Source organism: Trachurus trachurus (genome assembly GCF_905171665.1).
Source record: "Trachurus trachurus genome assembly, chromosome: 10".
NCBI classification, from domain to species: Eukaryota; Metazoa; Chordata; class Actinopteri; order Carangiformes; family Carangidae; genus Trachurus; species Trachurus trachurus.
In genome coordinates this window covers 36,577,173-36,593,503 of record NC_139894.1, presented here as the reverse complement: position 1 = coordinate 36,593,503, position 16,331 = coordinate 36,577,173, and the positions used below count along the sequence as shown (strand labels likewise).

Sequence of the window (16,331 nt, the reverse complement as noted above, 5' to 3'; positions counted from 1 at the left end):
CTTCCACAGAGTTACCTGTACTAAGACGATCTGAACGTCAGATCAAAAGACCAGTTAAACTTGACCTTTAAATCAGTGTATTGGATGCTGATACTGTTCTAATGTGTTAAAAAAAAAAAAAAAAGAATGAAAGAAGGATTGTATGGTTTTGAAATGTGTTTGCTTGTCTATAAGAGCTTGGTGTTTATTGAAAATATGGTGAACAGTTCAACAAAAGAACAAGCTAGAGATAACAGTTTACAAGAAGTTGATATAGAAACGAAAATGTTGTAATTGTGGTTACAATAATTCTGACTTATCGTAATGGTATTACATAAGTGTGTTAAGGCATATGTTTTCTTATGCTCAAAGTTAATAACTTCAAAGAAAGGGGGATGTGTTGATATTAATGTGTCATTACCAGTGGTGACCAATAGAGGGGGCTGTTGATTGTAAATGACATGTAGATACACTTCCTGTAGAGGTGATTCGGTACTTGTATGAAGAAGTAAATAAACGTGGTGAGCTAGTTAGCCCACATGAAAGACAAAAGACTATTTCATTTTAAAAGATGAACAAGACAAGCAGGACAGGCGGCGTATTAACCCGCTGAAACAACAGGTGACGCCGCATGAGGGGGCGGACCCCGTCAGTTATTCGGTTTTTTCAGTTGCATGTATATTGAGACAAGGACAGAAGTCCGACTTGACACCAAAATCGAATTTTGAGCATAGCTCGATTAAGCTCTGCATGTAAACGTACTGACTGACAGTGGCAAAGCAGAAATGATCATGTAAAGGTGTCAACCACAGCTGGTGGAGGGTTGTCAAGGAGCAGCTGTGTGGCGTGGTGTTGTGTGATGATACATGGTGTGTGTCTGTTGGTCCGGACCACCTCCACCTCAAGTTGTCTGCATGAGAGTGAGCTGCTGTGTGTAGCAGATCCTGGCCAGAGGCGGTCTGGGTCGTGGAGTTGGGAGAGATGATGGACATGGTGCTGGTTTGCATCATCAAACCTGTTCAAAAGCAGGTAGAGCCGGTTCGTTCTGGCAGCATCCCCCTCCTCTGTTGTTGTCCTTACTGCAGCCTGTGACGGTTGCCATGGCACTGCAGACCTCCCTCAAGCTGTTTGTCTGCTCCACCTTCTCTCTGCCTTCCTCCTTTGCCTCTCTCAGTTGCACCTGGAGTTGCCCTTGCTCATCAGCTTCTGGAATGCCTTCTTCTTCCTCTTAAAGGGGACATATTATGGAAATTTCACTTTTTGAAGGCTCTTTAAACCAGCACTAAGTAACTTTTCAACCTTCATAAAATATTTTCATAACTTTTGTGATGATACATCGACTTACAACAAGTTGAATGACACCTCTGTCATGGTCTGAGGGGGTCTGTATCTCTTTCTCTGGCCCTAAGCAGCTTTGAGGAGCATGGTAGGAACCCGGCTCTTTACTTTCACTTTCACTTTTGCGAGTCACAACAAGGAGGGAACAGGCAAAACAGCACTTTAGCAATGGATTATGTTTGTGTTTTCACTTTGAAATGATCCACTGGAAACAGAAACTTAGTTTTGATGTCTTCTGTTCATTTTAATGCAGGATATTTACTAGTATTGCTTTAACACATATTTGGGTGTTTGTCTTGCCTTCCAGCCCCAAAATGTGAGAATTGAAAAATCTGTAATGTTCAGACTCCCTAGGTTGAAATCCATGTGGTTTTATGAGCTGTTCCCTCACTTGTCTTCCAGTGATGTAAGGTTTCGTAGTCTAGGTTTCAAATTAGCATAATCCCACCCTAGAAGGGGCGGGGCAAGCAGTGGTTCATTAGCATTTAAAGGGACAGGCACTGAAAGCAGCCGTTCTGAACAGGGCTGTTTAGAGAGGATGAAAAGAGCTGTGATGTTTGATCCTTGGGGGATTTTGACTGAAGCATGTAACAGACATGTCTTAAGACGCCGGGGAATTATTTTAATTTGTGGAAAAGGGGCAGAACATGTCTCCTTTAAGAATGTTCTTGACATTATTGGTAATCCAGGGCTCGTTGTCAGGGATACAGCGCACACTTTTGATGGGAAACACAACATCCATACAGAAGTTCAGCTCATCAGGAATACAGTGTGTGACTGCCTGTTGTACCTCATGCAGGATGCCCCAGTCTCTCACGGCCTCCTCTGGCATCCATCAGGAGACCATGTCCCGAGGGAGTGTGTGGTCGTGGGATGTCAGATTTTCTGAGTGAAGGCAGTATCGGCTTCCTTAACATTTACATAAAGGAGGTCTGATGTCCCGTTCTTTCTTCTAGGGCATCTTATAATCTGATCAAGATAGACGCTGGCAGTCTGGAGTCCAGTGTTGCATAGTTAAAGTCTCCTGGGATGGCGATGAATGGGTGCTGCGTCTGGGGTCTGACAATAATGGAGTGAATGAAATTACACACAGTCTCAGTGTGCAACCTAGGAGGAGTATAAACACAACAAACAATGGGCTCAGGGTCTCCTCCTCTCTCTTTGCCTTAAGCATCACCACTGTCTGCTTTTCACTGTGGGCTGGAGCTGCATTAGCAACGACTGGTGATGTGAAGTTGTTACTGAAGTATCTGATACAGAAGCAGCCTCAGGTACTAGGCATCTCTCTGGACAGCAATCACCAATTTTGCCCTGCTGAGTTAAAGCTCTTTAATCCTCTGTACAACATGGCTGTTAGGTTGTTTAACTGCTGTCCACACTCTGAATACTGGCGACTTGCAATGCAGAGTGAAACTTAAACCCCACGTCACCAAGGATGGAGACAACACCACAGAAACCAGTGGAGTGTGGCATTTAACCTAGAGACAGAGAAGTCTGTGAGTGTGCTCTGACAGGGACCAGAGCCCTGTTGCACTTTAAAGGGATAGTAGCATTTTTTTAAAAAGTGGGGTTGTATGATCTACAAATAGCCCCCAAGTACTTTAATTGCAGTAGAAGACTCTCTGCACTCCTCCCGTTAGCAACGCCAGCCCATAGCCCTGCCCAGAGATTTACAACATACAGTGTTGTGAACAGACTCAAAGAAATGGCCTATTTTCACGGCCTAAAAGAGGTTTTACCTGGAAAAATACACAGTTCCATTGTTCGCTATAATATACATTTTTCCAGCCCTTCAAAGTGCAGGAAAAACACAGTTTTTATTTGGACCTAACCAACTGCTGATCGGCGGGCGCTAACCTTGGGCGGAGGGATACGTGAGTAAAACCTCTTTTAGGCCACGAAAATAGGCCATTTCTTTGGGTCTGTTCACAACACTGTATGTTGTAAATCTCTGGGCAGGGCTATTATGGGCTGGCGTTGCTAACGGGAGGAGTGCAGAGAGTCTTCTACTGCAATTAAAGTACTTATGGGCTATTTGTAGATCATACAACCCCACTTTAAAAAAAAAATGATACTATCCTTTTAAATGATGTTCAGTCACTGATTGAATTGAGTTTTTGTGCTGTGTTTTCTAGTTAGAGGACGATATTGTTGCAAAGGCAGGATACTACAACGACATGAAGACCTTTGCCACCCAGGAAGCTTCAAAGCCGTGGCTCTACCTGGAGTTCTCCCAGCTCGGATTCATAGGTTTGTGCGTGAGACCTGCTTTGACCAGCCGGTCCAGTCTCCTTCTGTCAGTGAACCATCAGACTGACCTGTGTCCTCGTACATGATCTGATTTTCTAAGTTACAATAATGAGCACATCTATTTTAAACGGATAGTCCAACATTTTTGGCCCATTGCCGTAATCTCTATAGTCATAGCAGTAGGTTTCTTACCTTTATTTGTCGGTGCAAGCTGTTTTTAGAACGGCGGAGCAGAGCGACGAGCTGCTCAGAGCTACGCTACGGAGGCTCATGGGATTTCTTGGTTTCCCTCATCAAACTCATCAAATACATTCACATTCACCACGCTATGAGATAATAACGGAACGTTACCAGACAGAGTTGTTTTGGAGGTAAATACAGAGACTGCTTGCTGAAAAACTGACCATGAAGGCAACGCACATCAGCTGTTTTGCATGAATTTCCCTCTAAAACAACTCTGTCTGGTAACGTTGTGTTATTATCTCATAGCGTGGTGAATGTGCAGGTCACATCTTGTCCACCAGACAATTAAAGGTAGCAAACCTACTGCTATGACTATAGAGATGATGGCAATGGGCCAATTTGCCAAAATGTTGAACTGTCCCTTTAACTAATCCTAATACACAACTCATTGTTTTGTCCTTGTTGACACTGAGAACATTGAAACAAGTCATACAGATATTCAGTCAGACCAGGAGCTCGTCAGTACCTCAGGACCCAACATCTGATCTCTCTAACCTGGACTACTGCAGTTAAAACTTAATTTCTATCCAAACATCCTCCAAATAGATAGTTTGACACAACATACAAAGATTTTCCACCACTTTTGCATTAAATTGTATGCTGACAATATTTTGTGTGTGTGTGTGTGTGTATCAGGGAAGCTGTTTCGGACCCGTGACCTCCCGATGATCACTGAGTTCTTCCTGATGTTCCACAGAGACAAACCCGTAGACTGGCTGCTGGACCACATCCTGTGGGTTAAAGTCTGCCACCCAGAGAAAGACCAGGTGAGTGAGAGCTAACAACAAGATGCAGCCTGGATATCTGAGAAGGTGGGAAGAAAAAACACAGCTAGAGAGATGCACTTTCAAGATAGAACATAGGAACTGGGCGTGGGCCCCGGGGCATCCCATAAACTAGAGTAAAGTAAATAAATAAATACATTTCATATAAGATTTGCTTTTTAGATCCTCCCTCCTCCATCCTCTCTCCATATTGTTATCGTCATTACTCTTCATCATTATCATTAGTATAGCATTGTTGTTGATATTAATATGTTACGTTCCTCTTCTTTTCTCCTTTTTGTTTTTTTTTGCCCCCCCCCCCATGTCTATTATTAACTATTTATCTTTTTTTTTTCCTTTTACCTAATTGAAGTATTACTATTATTATTATCATTACTGTTATCAACCTGCATAGATATCACATGTGCGCACACACATAATAACACAAATATTGTTGTTTGTTTCACAATTTGTTCTTGTTATCTGTGTCACATTTTGTTTTTGTCCACTGTAATGTCCAACTTCACAATAAAAAATAAAAAAAAGAAAAAGAAAAAAGTGAAAAAAAAAAAAAAAAAAAGGAACTGGGCGTGAGCCACAGTAAAAAAATAATGACAGATGCAAAACTAAGAAATTTTAGCTAATCATAGATGTGACGTGTGAGAGCAGACATTATTCTGTTGTGTAAAGGTTCCTGACAGAGCTGAGACAGTGGTAAATGATTTGCTGCAGCAGCCTGATAAAGTGTGTAATGGTCTGTGTTGTCTGATGCAGAAACACTGTGACGCGCAGAAGGCTCTGCTGAAGCAGAGGTACAAGCCCTCCCTCTTCCAGCACGTGGGCCTCTACTCCTCTCTACGTGGTAAAGTTCAGCAGCTGAGGGTCAGTACTTCTCCACTGTCTATCTCACCACAGACCACACTATCTGTTCACTGTTACCTAACTCCTGATGAGAAGCAGCCTCAGTGGGAGAGGCTACCTCATCTTTTTCCACTGAACACTCATTCATACCTTCATCAACTCCAGTCACAACAGGTCAGTGAGCCAATCAGAGGTTCAATTCAATTCAATTCAATTTATTTGAGGTGGGACAGTGCATGTTCATGAACGAAACATAAAATCGTAAACAAGCCGGATTGTAGCCACAGGCTAATTTCCATCCATTGTCCCATACATAGTAGATGTTCCCTGGTACAAATACAGTAACAATAAATAAAAACAAAAGCATGTTATAAAATAGCAGCATTCAGTTTACAGTACAATAGGATAATAATAATAATAATAATACAGATTCAGTACCGTAGTACGACAGTAGTACAAAAGTACAACCGTGTCAGGGGATAAAGTGCTTACAATCATCAAAGTGCTTAGAAAGTCCTGGTAGAAAGAAAGTTGGTATCCATTGACAACCATTATATGGACAAATACTGCTGCGCGGACCCCCCCGTAACTCAGAGAAGGAACGGAGGACTCTGAAAATTCTCACAGCTCTTAGTCCACATGAGGGGGAGTAGATAATGAGTGAAATTTGAATTTTGGGTGAACTATCCCTTTAACCATTTTATTGCACAACCTTTTTTTTGTAACTTGTTCTTGACCAACACAATATTTACAGATGAAATGATCTTTCCTGCCACTATGATGATAAACTATATTTAACTGTACCTATGTAAACAACATTAATAAAACTCAGTAACCAATCACACAAGCAGCTCCATGTTGTCCCTGTGTGATGTTCAGGGACAGGTCAGGACAGTCTGAAGACAGACAGCTCTGAGGATGAAGTTGAACCGTGAGACTGTGACAGGTCTGTAGCTACGTCTTGACCACATGTCAGCTGATCAGCTGTAGCAGAGGAAACTCCGCTGTTCTCAGCTGCACTGTACTGTATTTATCAAAGCGTCACCATGCTGAAGCACCGGGTCGGTTTGAGCTGCGTTCATGAAGTTAAAGGCTAGACTTTCAAACTCTTCAGGCGGTGATCAGTTATCAGTGTCTGCAGCTTTTTGACTCGTTACTCATCACCGGCCTCTGTGATTTAGCGGTCGTGTCTCTTTTCACCTCCTCTCTCCCTTGTTGGCTGCACCAACGTTGTAAACAGAGATCCGCTACATGTCTGTCGGCTTTGTTTGTTTACATTTCACAGAACGACTCCCATTGAAAACGATCGATTAACTGCAGTTAATTTAATTTAATTTAATCAATTAAATGTTACGGGCGGGCCAGTGATTGGTGTGGGCGGCTCTGGCCCGTCCAGGCCCACTGCCTACGCGCCTGCTTGTGGCATGGCTGAAAATAATGACTGCTTTGTTGTGACATCACAAAATTGCAGGAAGTCCTGACAGCTGAATACAAACTATGTGCATTTCTCTGTGGGCCGAAGCCTTCATACTTTCACAGTATTAATACAATATATCTGCGTCACTCCGCCTCTTCCACACCGCCGATCCAAACAGCTGATAGGCGGAGTGATACAGCATGTCACAGAGCCTGCCTGTGTGGAGGAATACAGAGTGAGTTAGTTTGTTCCAAACTAACTTTTTTCCGACCAGCTGATGCACTTTAGATCCTACTCTTGAACTGGTGTATTATTTTGAGACAGGACTTCTCAAGACTGTCCCTTATTGACAACAGTGTCCTGCCTGTGTCTTGGTGCAGCGCGATGCACCGGTGTTTCTCAGTGGGAGAGAACAGAGACTTTTCTACTGCAGATATTAGCCTATACTAAATGCCAATTTGTAGCTCATACAACCCTACTTCAAAAAAGCTGAACTACCCCTTTAATACAAACATCTACCTTTATAATGTATGGAGCTTTAATACAAACATCTACCTTTATACTGTATGGAGCTTTAACACAAACATCTACCTTTAAGGGTTTTCCATGGAGTTTTTCCTCAGTGAATGTGAGGGTCTAAGGACAGAGGATGTTGTTATGATGCCATGTAAAGCCCTTTGAGACAAACTGTTTGTAAAAAACGGGCTATACAAATAAAATTGCCTTGCCTTGCCTTGCCATTGCCTTATACCATATGGAGCTTTAATACAAACATCTACCTTTATACCGTATGGAGCTTTAACACAAACATCTACCTTTATACCGTATGGAGCTTTAACACAAACATCTACCTTTATACCGTATGGAGCTTTAACACAAACATCTACCTTTATACCGTATGGAGCTTTAACACAAACATCTACCTTTATACCGTATGGAGCTTTAACACAAACATCTATCTTTATACTGTGTCATTCCCATGAAAGGTTAAGTACCTGGGACTCACATCTGGTAAACACTGACACACCACATCAGGTTTTAGAAGGGTTCCAGGGTGCCATTCCGAAGGGCCGCCACTCCGAACGTTTACTTTAATTTGTCGGAATGCCGACCCTTAATTATTTATGGGAAAAGGGTGCCATTCCGAACCTGAAAAAATCTTGAATGGTTTACGGCACGGAGTACACCAGCCTAATTGTGGTGGTAGCGTAGTGGTCAGAGCATCTGCTTTTGACGCGGTGGATCAGGGTTCGACTCCCGGGGGAGATACATATTAACTGCGATTTTATTGGCCTCTATACCTTTTTACTAAACTTAACCAACTCCTTTCTTGCCTAAACCTAACCAAAGCACAGAGCAAGGACATTTATTTTCAGCAGGAGTGCCGCGGCTGCATCAGACCATGGATGTAATGCATCAGACTCGCACCTGGGTGAAACTTTGGAGGCGGAGGGGGAGGGGGAGGGGCCGGTCGGGCGCTGTCCCCGCGGCGCGTCGTGTCCATAGACTGTAAAAAAGGTCGTGTCAAGCCGGGCAGGAAGTCAAACCACGAGAGAATCCGGTCAATTTTCAAAATAAAACACATTCGGAACGGCGGCCCCTCGGGAAGTTCGAAATGACGGACCTTCGGGAATTTTCGGACTAGCAGACCGTCGGAATGGCGGTCCTTCGGAATGGCGGTCGCCCCCCTTTTAGAAGTGATGAAGCCTTTCGGCTTAGAGGCAAATGTTTTCAAAAACTGAAAAGAAGCCCAGTTGACTTCAACTTAAATATTATTAAAATGTGAACTGGAATTTTACTACTTTACTATGACTTTTGAAGTTTAGCTTATGTTCATGTTCATTTCTGAGATGTTTCTCCACCTGGCCTGGAGTCAGCCTGTGGTAAACTCAGAGACAGGATTGTGTCTCTGAGCAGTAGTCTCATTCTGACATAAAGAAATCGGGAACAACCAGGATTCTTCTAGAGATGAACCTGGACTAACTGAGATGTCAGGGAAAATAGAGGAAACCAAAAACATGATGGTGACTCTTCATCATTGCAGCATCATTGTAAAGAAGTAGCTAAAAGGCTGGTAGTCCAGTCATTTTAAGCCAAAAAGGGGGTCAACGCTGAACAAATTGCAACAGAAGCAAACTCAACTGATTTTGTATCCTCAACATGACCTGAGTGAGGAAAAAAAGCCCAGAAGAATCCCATTAGGAGAAAGTTTAGAAAAAGACCCAAATATATCCCATTCATACGCCTATTTTATTTTTCTCACGTGAATAGGGTAAAAAAATTTAACCTTTAGATATCTCCATGAAAATTACTGAGTTGATTACTTACATTTAGACAAACAAAAAATGTATTACAAGTTTTATGAAATTCTTTGTTAACATGAGCAAATTTGCATAGATTAGCATAAATTCCACCGTTTTGACGGCACATAAAGGTGCTGTGGTGGTACCAGCATGAAAATTGGAATGAGTTGACTCCAGAGGTTCATAAAGGGACCTGTGTATTGTCTTGAAATTTTGGACCAAGTCACGGAGTTTACTTTCACTTTCGTCAGCTTACCAACTGTAGCTTTAATGAGCTAGGGCACTTAGGCTACCATGTAAAACGAACTGGGGCCTCATTTATCATTGTGGATACACCTTTTTTTACGCCATTTTCCCCTCGTTTTGTGCGTACGCACTTTTCTCCGCCAAATTTGGGATCTATCAAGCCAAAACCTGACGGGGAAAAGTGCGGACATTTACACCCATTTTGACCCTGGCGTACGCCTTTTTTGAGGAACAGGAGGAATTGGCGACACCGTTGCTGAGTCAGAGAACTGCAGTGTGAGAGGGAGAGTGGAGCGGAGTACATTTAGAAGAGCACAGTAGGATTTTTTGAAGTAATTGTGGTAGTGGTGGACCGTTGATGCTGGCAATCCAACCCGCTCTATAATAACACTAGGCTTTATGTTAATTAATAAACAGAGCGGATTGTGGATTTTGCTTTTTTGATTAGGCTATGTGTGACGTCCGACAAGGATCAAACCCTCCAAGTTTAAAAACACATCGGCAGCAGCGCAAACTGATCTGCAGCTACTGAGACTGTTATTATTCTGTCACCTGAGTTAACGAGGTGCACGTGTGTTTGGAGCTGAGAGAGGAGAGAATAAAGAGCGAGACAACTCGGCCCTGAGGACGAACTGTGAAGAAAATGACCTAAACCGAGTCCAGTAGAGCTGTAACTGTGTAGTGGGAAGGCCTGCAAAGTAATGGTAACTATCGTCCTGCTTCCTACATTGTTTTAACATCTAGGTAAAAAAAAAAAAAAAAAGATTTTCTGGGATAAACGGGCAGATTACATAAGATTCTTCTTCTTTCTGCTCCCTTTTGTTGAGATTTGGGAGGTTTTTGTTTTTATTGTAGCTTATTAAAATGCAAGATCATTTTTCTGACTGATTTATTGCCCGTGTATCTGCTTTCGGAGAAGCGGAGAAGTTCCGCTTCTTTCCCCCGTCCTCCGCCCGTTGTCTCCGTTGTCACTTTGTTGTCACAAAAGTTGCTGCGCCACAGAGAGCACATGGCTAATTAAATATGCACGTGCTGACCATATATAGTTTATATAGGCGTTCCGGGGGCGGAGTAAGAGGTGTGTTCACGTGTGCAACATTCTTGAGTCCTGTGTGATTTATTGCGGAGAGTTGTGTGTACGCACAGTTTGATTGATCTGAAAAAGGTGTAAATATTTAGGGTGTACGCCATTTTCGTCTTTTCGCCGTACGCAAATATTTAGTAGCAGTTTTACACCCTCTTTGATAAATGAGGCCCCAGGTCTGATGAAACCAGGTCACCGGGTCACTTTAGATAGAAGTGGATAATAGTGTCAGTGATTAGACTATGGTAATACTGCCATTAAAAGTCAAGCTGTAAGTCTGTGGCAGTCATATGTGTCAAAACCAACTCATATGAAAATGTCCTGATGCCAGTGTGTTTGTGTGTGTATGTGTGGTTCCCTGCAGGATCGGGGCTTTGAGAGGCAGCCTCTGTTCCAGACCCATCAGAACCCTGCTGCAGAGCTGAGCAGCAGCTTGAAACACTACCAGCAGCACAGTCTGGACCGGGCGTACAGAGGAAAGGACTTCTTCTGGGCCTTAACCCCCGTCCAGGGTGACCACATCCTGATCAGCTTCCACCAGCCAGTCCACATATCAGGGTCAGTCCAAATGTGTCTGTCTTTTAGAGACGCTGCTTGACCTGTTTTATAAATTGAAAGCCAAGGTTGTAGTTGAGGTCTGGACAGATGGGACAGACGATGATGATACAGATACATGGACACTGCTTGTGTCCTAATACCCAGGGGGCAAAGCAAAAAAACAGACACGGAGCGTTGTAAAAGGTTTGACAGCAGAAATGATATCTAGGAACTTGAAGGATTAAAACCTGGGTGGACAACCCGGTCAACTAGCTGCTGGAAAGCTACAGGGGCCAAAACCCCTTTCTTGGGTCATTTTGCTGGTGAAATTATGTAAATGCAAATATTTAGCAATGGCATAAATAGTCATACAACTATAAAATTTGGCAGAGAGTATCTTGACACATAGGGGGAGGCAGGAAAAAAAGATTCTGGGGTTTGTTGCAACTCGATTTTAAGATATCACCCTCAACATCCCAAAAAAGACAAAGAAAAGTACTGTTCGCTTTATTCTCATGAAAATTATTATTTTTCAGCACTTTATGGAGAATATCTATGCTTAACATGTAGGCTATATAGAAAATGTCCTTAATTCATAAGCTTCCATTTGAGTCCAAGATAGCCTTTCTACTAGCTACTGGAAAGCTACAGGCTGTCTCCAAACAATGCAACACCTATTGTGAAAAACTCCATGTTAACTGACATGATCAGAAAACATTCTATTTCTGGTCTCCCCAAAGTGAACAGACAGATAGAGAAGACCGTTGGCCACAGCAAGTGGGGCTTTGGAGATAGAAAGACTATCTTGGACTCAAATGGAAGCTTATGAATTAAGGACATTTTCTATATACATGTTAAGCATAGATATTCTCCATAAAGTGCTGAAAAATAATAATTTTCATGAGAATAAAGCGAACAGTACTTTTCTTTGTCTTTTTTGGGATGTTGAGGGTGATATCTTAAAATCGAGTTGCAACAAACCCCAGAATCTTTTTTTCATGCCTCCCCCTATGTGTCAAGATACTCTCTGCCAAATTTTATAGTTGTATGACTATTTATGCCATTGCTAAATATTTGCATTTACATAATTTCACCAGCAAAATGACCCAAGAAAGGGGTTTTGTCCCCTGTAGCTTTCCAGCAGCTAGTTGACTGGGTTGTCCACCCAGGTTTTAATCCTTGAAGTTCCTAGATATCATTTCTGCTGTCAAACCTTTTACAACGCTCCCTGTCTGTTTTCCAAAAAACTGGGATTTTGTCCCCTGGGTATAACCACCAGAGCTGAATGCAACAGGATAATGAACAGCTGTTACTGACCTTGTGCCTTTGAGGTAAATTATGCACTTTTAATGTTGCACCTATCTTTACTGGCCTTCATTCAGACTATATTTGTGTAACTAATCTGCATAATACACACTGTGCTTCCTGTTCTCACTGGCTCACGCACACAAGTGCAGTGTAGGTGACTGGTCATGTCACATATTCAGAGCAAAAGAGGAAGTGAGAGCGAACAGGAGAGGTTAAGCAAATGATGCTCAGCACACAGCTCTGTAATTAAATGAAATTTAACTCATTTAAAAGAATAGTAAGTACAGTACGTGTCCTGAATCCGCCTCCGGTGCATTTAAACGTGCATTGATTGAATTGTTTGTTCTCGTCTCTTTGTTCACCATCAACTCCAAAGACAAAGGGACCATGCAGTCTTTGCTTGCATAGAAACAGCACCCCACACACAGCAAACACACAATGCAAATACCATCAGAAAAACAAATGTACATTGTCGTGATCTGTGAAATGTATGCAAATCCTAGAACAGGTATTTAAACAACAGCAGGGTGATTATCTCACAGTTACAGGCGCCAAAGATCAAACCCAGACACAAACATAAGATACTTATAAAATATAAACTGTACATTTGTGAAGAGTCTTAAATCTCACCTGGATGAAAAAGAAAAACATGTCAAGTCTGCAGCCTTGCTGTAATGCTGCCATGTTCACCATTTTTGTTTTATATGCTAGCATCCAATCCAATCCATTTTATTTATAAAGCCCAATAATAAACACAAAGGTTTCCAAAGCTTCCAAAGTACTAAAGATACAAAATAACACAATAAAACATAATAAATAAATAAATAAATAGACTGTTCACCCACATAAAATATCTATGCACATAAAATCAACAACCTATGTGGTGTGAAAAGCCAAGGAAAAGAGGTGGGTTACTGGGTTTTAATGAGACAGTGAGCAGGCCTGTCTAATGTGCAGTGGCTGCAACAGAAAACACTCGTTTTTATGTTCCCCTTTTCCAGAAAATGGGTCCTATGTTCCCCGGTCACAATACATCCCCACTGTTACCGGGGAACATAGGACCTTTTTTCAAAAAAAGAGTCCTATGTTCCCCTCTGTTGCTGACTCTCTCTACCTATCTGGACTCTCTCTATCTATCTGGCCTGTCTAGCCTCTACCTGGTCTTTTTACTAAACTTAACCAACTCCTTCTTCATTGCCTAAACCCAACCAATGGGACAATTACACTTCTCACAAGTCACAACTCAACTTCTGACTCAAAAATAGGCAAAAATCAGAAAAAGTCACAACTCCACTTCCAGGTATGGGACCAAAAATTGCATGTTCCCCGGGTCCTTTTGGGGAAAAGCGGGGAACATAGGGATGATCCCTTGACGGACTGGCTGTGTTATCCTCCTCAGAGCACGCTGACCACATTTCAATCTCTGCTTTGCAAAAGATAAAAGCAGTCTCCAATAGGACCAGTCCCAGCCTGGTCAGATGCTACATGAACTGATGAAGCCTCTTGGATGAGAGGTGAAACTTCTTCCTAGACAAATAACCAAGTCCAGTTGCGTTCGGTTTAAATTTCCTTGAGATGACTATGACCTGGACAAATGAGAATATTCACAGGCTTAAAAATAGAAGTGATTTTTCCAGAGGTCAACAAGACCCACAGTGTGGTTCAGTAATTATGGTATGTTACTAAATGCACTGGATGCTGGTCTGTCTCCTCTGCTGCAGGTTCCTGTTCCGCTCTGGAAACATTCAGACAAGTAGAGATCACTTCTTCAACACCACAGTGGAGGTGCTGCCCAGCAATGTGAGTCATCTGCCTCTGTGTGTGTGCGTGCGTGCGTGTGTGTGTGCTGTGCTGACCTTTAAAGGGATAGTTCACTCATAATTGAAATTTCTTATTCATTTCTAATTTATTACCTACTCCCCCTCATGTGGACTAAGGGCTGGGAGAAGTTTCAGAGTCCTCCGTGGCTTCTCTGAGTTACAGGGGGTCTCGGCGTAGCAGTGCATGTCCATATAACAGTTGCAAATGGATACCAACTGTCTTCGTAACAAAAAGACACACCAAAAAACATCCAAATACCTCCATGCTGCTCGTATGTAATGTCTGTCTTGTATTGAAGCCCCGAAATATGAAATTCTTCCGAAAAATATTAAATAAGTCTATATTTCAAGCTTGTTTGCAGTGGAAGCTCCTCTTCCTGGTCCGTCCAAATCTCGCGAGATTTGCGCCGGCGTCAGTGCGATTACTGATTACTGCTTGTATGCGATTTGTGCCAGCGTCAGTAATCGCACTGACGCCGGCACAAATCGCATACGAGCAGCATGGAGGTATTTGGATGTTTTTTGGTGTGTCTTTTTGTTACGAAGACAGTTGGTATCCATTTGCAACCGTTATATGGACATGCACTGCTACGCCGAGACCCCCTGTAACTCAGAGAAGCCACGGAGGACTCTGAAACTTCTCCCAGCCCTTAGTCCACATGAGGGGGAGGAGATAATGAGTGCAATTTCAATTTTGGGCGAACTATCCCTTTAAGTCACTAAAAATAGATTAAAATAATAATATACAAATATAAAATAGGCCTGTCAAAACCTGAAAGCCTGATTGAAAGCATTAAAGCACACCCTGAGCAACCTGCTGAGGCAGCTTCCACCCACTCCATCCTCTCTTCTTCTCTGTAACATCACGGCTGATTGGCTGAGAGACATGGTGGGACTTGAGGAACCTGAGGGCCTCTCTGTAGGTCTGTGGATGTATTGGCCTGTGTGTGTCTGTGTGTGTGTGTTATTCCATTGAAAGTATGTGATTCTGTTTGCCATTATTGTGTAACACACTCATTTGCTAAGAAGTGGGACATAAGCAAATAGAGTTACGCTGTGTGATTTAGATGATGTTATTTGTAAGTCTTAATAATTTGAAACATTACACATTGGAGTGTGTGACAGGTCCTCAGTAGTGTAATACTAAATATAACAGGGTGGGTCATATCTGGAAAACTTGCAGAACCACCATTAAGAGTCAGTGATAGCAGGGGTCAGTGGAGCATTCCATTCTAACACACCCAGCTCATGACTCTAACACCTGAGACTAACTACATGAACTACATAGCTTAACTACAATTTGCTGTCACTTGCTGGTAGTTAAAGGGATAGTAGCATTTTTTTTAAAAGTGGGGTTGTATGATCTACAAATAGCCCCTAAGTACTTTAATTGCTGATCGGGGGGGGGCGCTAACCCTGGGCGGAGGGATACGTGAGTTGGTTAGGTCCAAATAAAAACTGCTTTTTTCCTGCACTTTGAGGGGCTGGAAAAAATTATATTATAGTGAACAATGGAACTGTGTATTTTCTTTCAGGTAAAACCTCTTTTAGGCCGCGAAAATAGGCCGTTTCTTTGGGTCTGTTCACAACACTGTATGTTGTAAATCTCTGGGCAGGGCTATGGGCTGGCGTTGCTAACGGGAGGAGTGCAGAGAGTCTTCTACTGCAATTAAAGTACTTAGGGGCTATTTGTAGATCATACAACCCCACTTTTTAAAAAAAATGCTACTATCCCTTTAAAGATTGTTAGGGACAGCATACATACACAATGATGGATCTGCTTTTTGTCTTGAGAAGAGAACACCTGCAGTGATGTCATAGTCCGTGTTGTCTCCTGCAGGCGTCAGCAGCAAACAGCTCATCTCACTACAGACAGTCTGATAACAACTTCATCATCATCGGTAAACCCATTCATCTGTTACTCACACACATTCAACAAAGAGTAGCTGCTTGTTTCTTTGACTTTTCTGTCTGTTCATGTGTGTGTTCATGTGTGTGTGTGTGTGTGTGTGTGTGTGTGTGTGTGTGTGTGTGTGTGTGTGTGTGTGTGTGTGTGTTTCAGGGGCCTTTGAGAACGGAGTAGCTGAGGGTGAGGTTGACGAAGCTCTGCAGCCCATCTCCGCTCTGCGCCTGGTGGTTCATTCTGACTCTGACGTCTGGGCTCTGCTGAGTGAGGTCTGA

The 16,331-nt window shown here is 42.5% G+C and overlaps 1 protein-coding gene across 1 annotated transcript in view; it reads left to right on the top strand.

Annotated features, from left to right (window-relative positions):
- The window catches only part of LOC310992302 (alpha-1,3-mannosyl-glycoprotein 4-beta-N-acetylglucosaminyltransferase A-like), a gene marked incomplete at both ends in the record, with an annotated part of 34,886 nt that extends 18,555 nt beyond the window's left edge, over window positions 1-16,331 (top strand). The window contains 7 exons of the mRNA XM_083980316.1: window positions 3,453-3,567; window positions 4,447-4,577; window positions 5,349-5,456; window positions 10,850-11,043; window positions 14,052-14,130; window positions 15,991-16,051; window positions 16,213-16,331. Of these exons, the coding sequence (XP_083836442.1) occupies window positions 3,453-3,567; window positions 4,447-4,577; window positions 5,349-5,456; window positions 10,850-11,043; window positions 14,052-14,130; window positions 15,991-16,051; window positions 16,213-16,331 (807 nt within the window). The remainder of the gene's footprint in view (window positions 1-3,452; window positions 3,568-4,446; window positions 4,578-5,348; window positions 5,457-10,849; window positions 11,044-14,051; window positions 14,131-15,990; window positions 16,052-16,212) is intronic.